Source organism: Gekko japonicus, unplaced genomic scaffold (assembly GCF_001447785.1).
Source record: "Gekko japonicus isolate JY-2015 unplaced genomic scaffold, Gekko_japonicus_V1.1 scaffold2945, whole genome shotgun sequence".
NCBI lineage: Eukaryota > Metazoa > Chordata > Lepidosauria > Squamata > Gekkonidae > Gekko > Gekko japonicus.
This window is the reverse complement of record NW_015172636.1, coordinates 139,272-145,685: the sequence shown is the minus strand read 5'-3', so window position 1 is coordinate 145,685 and position 6,414 is coordinate 139,272. Positions and strand designations below refer to the sequence as shown.

Genomic DNA, 6,414 nt, shown 5'->3' with positions numbered 1-6,414 from the left:
GACCCGTCCTGTCCCGCCCCTCCCCCCCCCCCCCAATAGCTAGCAATTGAAAAGAGTCCAGTGGAGCCTGAGTGGTGGGTGTTGCCTTCTGACACACTTCCATTGATGTCAGGGGGCGTGGCATATGCAAATAAATTATGCTAATGAGTAATGAGCTCCTGCACCTCTATGAAATGACCCCTGCTTGTGGGTCTTGTGGGCCCCTGAAAACTTGCTCCCGAGGCTTGTGTGTGTGTGTGTGTGATGCAGCACAGGTGTGCAGCGGGGGAAATCTGGTGGGAATGATAGAGAGAGACACACACACACCCCTTTGCTCAAATGGAACTGCCTTCCCTTTTCCAATTCGGGCTCCTTTCTTTTCAAGCGCAGTCTGGTGGGTTCTTTGGAAAGAGGGCAGAAAAAACAAATACATCTTTTGAACCTTTTGCGTCAGGAGAAGCCGTATCCTGCAACGTGGGAAGATCTTGTCTCAATAGATATTGTTTACCTTGACTTCCAGAAAGCTTTTGATAAAGTTCCTCTTCAAAGGCTCCTAAGTAAGCTCAAAAATCATGGGATAAAAGTCCTTTTATGGATCAAAAACTGGCTAATTAATAGAAAACAGAGAGTGAGTATAAATGGGCAGTTCTCTCAGTGGAGGGGGGTAAGCAGTGGGGTACCGCAGGGATCAGTACTTGGTCCACTGCTTTTTAACTTGTTCATTAATGATTTGGAGTTGGGAGTAAGCAGTGAAGTGGCTAAATTTGCAGATGATACGAAGTTGTTCAGGGTGGTGAAAACCAGTGAGGATTGTGAGGCACTCCAAAGGGATCTGTCAAAGATGGGCAAGTGGGCGTCAACATGGCAAATGGGGTTCAATGTGGCCAAGTGCAAGGTGATGCACATTGGAGCCAAAAATCCTAAATATAAATACACATTGATGGGGTCTGAACTGGCAGAGACAGATCAAGAGAGAGATCTTGGAGTTGTAGTAGATAACTCACTGAAAATGTCGAGACAGTGTGTGACTGCAATAAAGAAGGCCAATGCTATGCTGGGGATTATTAGGAAGGGTATTGAAAACAGATCAGCCAATATAATAATGCCCCTATATAAATCAATGGTGAGACCTCATTTGGAATACTGTGTGCAGTTCTGGGCACCACACCTTAAAAAGGATATTATAGCTTTGGAAAAAGTGCAGAAAAGGGCAACTCGAATGATAAAAGGGTTGGAACACTTTCCCTATGAGGAAAGGTTAAAGCGCTTAGGGCTCTTTAGCTTGGAGAAACGACGACTGAGGGGTGACATGATTGAGGTTTATAAGATTATGCATGGGAAAGAGCAGGTAGAGAAAGAGGTACTTTTCTCCCTTTCTCACAATATAAGAACTCGTGGGCACTCGATGAAATTGCTGAGCGGTCTGGTTAGAACAGATAAAAGGAAGTACTTCTTCACCAAAGAGTGATTAACACTTGGAATTCACTGCCACAGGAAGTGGTGGCGGCTACAAGCAGGGACGGCTTCAAGAGGGAATTAGATAAGCATATGGAGCAGAGGTCCATCAGTGGCTATTAGCCACAAGGTATAGATAGGGACTCTGGGGCAAGGGATGCTCTGTCTTCTTGGTGCCGGGGGGGGGGGTCAACAGTGGGAGGGCTTCTAATGTCCTGGCCCCACTGGTGGACCTCCTGATGGCCCCTGGTATTTCTGGCCACTGTGTGACACAGAGTGTTGGACCGGATGGGCCTTTGGCCTGATCCAACATTGGCGTCTCTTATGTTCTTATGTGGACAAGATTTGCTTCTGATCCCAAGTTTGACGTTGGCGTTGGCCTTCTCCTTTTGCTTGAGGCGCCCGATAAGGCGCCTTCGGTGACGACGGAGTTTGATCGAAACACCTTTTCCCTCCCGCAGGTTCCGGGGTCAAACGGAATGGTACCGAGAGCACAACCGAAAGCGATTTTGCGTGGACCTGGTAAATTACCAGGGAGTCCCCTTGGAAGCGGCTGACTTCAGCGGCTCGATCATCAGCTACGAAGGTCTGGGCAGCCTGGGTGAGAAAACTGGCCTCGAATCGGGGCCGATGGAGATGGTTCAAAGCGTGCATGTTGCACTTTTCTCAACAGCCAAGATGTGTTTTCCTTCCCTGGGGCTTTCAAGAAGGGTTAGCCAGGAACGACAAAACAACCGTGAGCTGAAATACCCGCAAGTATAAATGTACAAAAAAGAGACTTCAATAAAGTGAAAAGAAGCATATAATTAGCAATATCAGTAACAAATCTCTCCTTTATATATAATTGAATAGTGGGTGCCAAAGTTCTAATTCTAAAATGCACTCCCTTAGTGTATGGCTGATGGCACTGCTCCTCAGCATATATCGCCACCAATCAGAAGGCAAAGCCCGGGTCCCGCCCACACCACAACTGCTGCGACAACCTGGTCTTTTGCATATGGAAGCTGATTGGACTTCAGTCCATTCCACACCTCAAACTCCCCCCCCCACAAGGCAGTTGGGATTTTCAGTTGCATAACATACCTCATAGGGGAGAGGAGAATGGGTAACAATGGTTACCACTCTCCAGGTGAGGGCTACAGATAACTCAAACATACAAATGCTCTTCAGGTAGCAGAGATCAGTCCCTCTGGAGAAAACAGTGGACTCTGTCATTAAACCCTGCTGAGGTCGCCACAGGAAACTGACACTGTTTGCCCAAAGCCAAAGCACTCTCCCAGAGCCTCTTCCTAGATCCCGTTGTATTTATTTCCGCAACGGGCATTATTTCTAGTAGCATTATAAAACACATTAGCAATTTCTGTAATTATTTATTTATTTATTCATTTATTTATTGGATTTATACCCCACCCTTCCAGCCAAGGCCAGCTCAGGGCGGCTTACATAAAAAAGAATAAAACACATCAATACCAATTTAATCCTAAAATAATCTAAAAACATTCCAACACTATAAAGGTGCTATGGACGTTAGATAATACTGATAAATTAAGGAGGTTTGAATAAAATTTATACATCTCTTTCTTACATGCAAACATAGCAGTTATATGTAAAACATAGCTTTTGTTTTCAGAAGGGCTGTGGTTTAGTGGTAGAGTATCTGTTTTCTATACAGAAGTGCCAAGATTCAATCTCTGGTTAAAAGGTAGGAGGTGATGTGAAAGACCTTTGCCTGAAACCCTGGAGAGCCATTGCCAATCAAAGTGGACAGCACTGGCTTGGATATACCAATGGTCTGACCCAATATAAGGCAGTATCATATATTCTTAACATGCCCTAGAATACTTAGTGAATTTCTTGGCAAACTTTCAGTTGTTACTCAGCAAGCAAGTTGATATGGAACAAGTTCCTGGAAACAGAAGGCTGGAAAACTTCTACAATATTGGATAATGCCTAAAGCTGCCAAATCTTGCCAGACTCAAATACCAGCTGTGATGGTTGTTGCCTATGGGACATAGGGCTATATGTGTATGTTTTTACATTTTACTCTCTCAGACTGAAGAGATTCTATGAGATAAAACTAGATGAGTAAAACAGGATTCTGGCTGTAATTGATTTTGAATTAATCCAATCTCTTCTTCTTTTACCTCACAGGGTGTGTGTTGTGGGGAGGGGAAGGGAAAGGAGATTTTCAGCCGCTCTGAGACACCTTTGGGTAGTGAAGGGCAGGGTATAAATCCAATCTCTTCTTCTTTTACCTCACAGGGTGTCTGTTGTGAGGAGGGGAAGGGAAAAGGAGTTTGTAAGCCGCTCTGAGACACCTTTGGGTAGTGAAGGGTGGGGTATAAATCCCCTCTCTTCTTTTTCTTCTTCTTCTTCTTCCCACAGTTAACCTGAAAGCACTGAAACATCTCGATCTCAGCCGCTGCCCCAACGTGGACGACTGGTGCCTGAGTCGGCTGCACGTCTTCGGGGAGACGCTGGAGGAGCTCTCCCTTGCCGGCTGCCCCCGGGTCACCGAGAGGGGGCTGGGTTGCCTTCACCACCTGGAGTGAGTCCATGCCACCGATTGGCGCATTTGCGCTTTTGGCTCCATGTCAACAGGACACAGGCCGGTATTTGCTTCAGGCAAACAAGGGCTCGCTTTCAGCGAGATAACATGAAGCTGCCTTGTACAGAATCGTCCATCAAGGTCAATATTGTCCACTCAGACGGCCAGCGGCTCACCAGGGTCCCAGGAATTGTCCACTCAGACCGGCAACAGCTCTCCCAAAGTCTCAGGTCTTTCACCTGCTCCCTAATCCTTCTAACAGGAGATGGTAGAGGGTGAAGCCTGGACCTTCTGCATGCCAAGCAGAGGCTCTGCCACTGAGGTACAGCCCCACTTCATGGCTCTCCAGGGTCTCAGGCAGAGGTCTTTCCCATCCCCTCCTGCCTGGTCCTTTTAACGAGAGGACGGGGATCGAACCTGGGACCTCCTGCATGCCAAGCAGAGGCTCTTCCACTGAGCCACAGCCCCACTTCATGGCTCTCCAGGGTCTCAGGCGGAGGTCTTTCCCATCCCCTCCTGCCTGGTCCTTTTAACTGGAGATGCCAGGGATCGAACCTGGGACCTTCCGCATGCCAAGCAGAGGCTCTGCCACTGAGGTACAGCCCCACTTCATGGCTCTCCAGGGTCTCAGGCGGAGGTCTTTCCCATCCCCTCCTGCCTGGTCCTTTTAACTGGAGATGCCAGGGATCGAACCTGGGACCTTCCGCATGCCAAGCAGAGGCTCTGCCACTGAGGTACAGCCCCACTTCATGGCTCTCCAGGGTCTCAGGCGGAGGTCTTTCCCATCCCCTCCTGCCTGGTCCTTTTAACTGGAGATGCCAGGGATCGAACCTGGGACCTTCCGCATGCCAAGCAGAGGCTCTGCCACTGAGGTACAGCCCCACTTCATGGCTCTCCAGGGTCTCAGGCGGAGGTCTTTCCCATCCCCTCCTGCCTGGTCCTTTTAACTGGAGATGCCAGGGATCGAACCTGGGACCTTCCGCATGCCAAGCAGAGGCTCTGCCACTGAGGTACAGCCCCACTTCATGGCTCTCCAGGGTCTCAGGCGGAGGTCTTTCCCATCCCCTCCTGCCTGGTCCTTTTAACTGGAGATGCCAGGGATCGAACCTGGGACCTTCCGCATGCCAAGCAGAGGCTCTGCCACTGAGGTACAGCCCCACTTCATGGCTCTCCAGGGTCTCAGGCGGAGGTCTTTCCCATCCCCTCCTGCCTGGTCCTTTTAACTGGAGATGCCAGGGATCGAACCTGGGACCTTCCGCATGCCAAGCAGAGGCTCTGCCACTGAGGTACAGCCCCACTTCATGGCTCTCCAGGGTCTCAGGCGGAGGTCTTTCCCATCCCCTCCTGCCTGGTCCTTTTAACTGGAGATGCCAGGGATCGAACCTGGGACCTTCCGCGTGCTAAGCAGAGGCTCTCCTCCTGCACCACAGCCCCTCTGCCCAAAGTCCCTCAGAAGTCTGCTGTTCTTTCCACCAGCATCCCGTTGAAATCCAGCCTCCATCTTTTGTTCAGTGGGTGGCAAGCGAGGAGGTCAAATTCGCCGTGGACCACAGAATCCCTGCGATTGCTGGAGGCGCCATAACCAGGCCCAACTTCCTCCGCCTGCTTCCCTCAGGCACGGAGCCAACAGAACAGGAATGTTTTCTGAAGCCAGAAGAGGGGAGACGCTTGCCAGGTGTGAGGCGGAGATGGCTGGAAAACCGGGCGAGCCAGAATAACCTCAAGGAACTGGGTGTCCCCTTCATTTGGGAGCACAAGTCTCTAACCTAATACCCCTGCACACCTGCAAACGCCCTCCTTTTCTTCAGACTCAAACTTGCTCGGTAAACAGGAATGCAGGAATGAGCTGTGTGTTCTCTAGTTGCTGTGCAGTTCTGCTTTCTGAGAAGTAATTTCGCTGGGGAGACTGCTGGCTTTCGAAGAAGAGGAAGAGGAAGAGATTGGATTTATACCCCGCCCTTCACTACCCAAAGGAGTTTCAGAGTGGCTTACAGTTTCTGTCAGATCTCTCTGCCCCACCTAACTCACCGGGTGTCTGTTGTGGCAAGGGGAAAGGAAAGGCATTTGATTCCCCACTTCTCTACATGCAGCTACTGGTGTGACCTTGGGTCAGACACAAGTTCTTTCAGAGCTGTTCTCTCAAGGGCAGTCCCCAAAAGAGCTCTCTCAGCCCCACCTACCTAACAGGTTGTCTATTGTGGGGAGGGAAAGGGGATTGTAAGCTGCTCTGAGACTCCTTTGGGTAGTGAAGGGCGGGGTATAAATCCAGTCTCCTCCTCCTCCTCCTCCTCCTCCTCCTTCTTCTCCTCCTCCTCCTCCTTCTCCTTCTTCTCCTTCTTCTCCTCCTTCTTCTTCTCCTTCTCCTCCTCCTTCTCCTTCTCCTCCTTCTCCTCCTCCCCCTCCTCCTCCTCTTCTTCTTCTTCTCCTCCTCC

At 49.8% G+C, this 6,414-nt stretch overlaps 1 protein-coding gene across 2 annotated transcripts in view; it reads left to right on the top strand.

The window, feature by feature from the left end:
- The window catches only part of ATP5SL (ATP5S-like), a 23,124-nt gene that overhangs the window by 11,161 nt on the left and 5,549 nt on the right, over positions 1-6,414 (top strand). For both annotated transcript variants that reach the window (XM_015421705.1, XM_015421706.1), the window contains exons 4-5: positions 1,896-2,035; positions 3,820-3,982. In XM_015421705.1, coding sequence (XP_015277191.1) covers positions 1,896-2,035; positions 3,820-3,982 — 303 coding nt within the window. The remainder of the gene's footprint in view (positions 1-1,895; positions 2,036-3,819; positions 3,983-6,414) is intronic.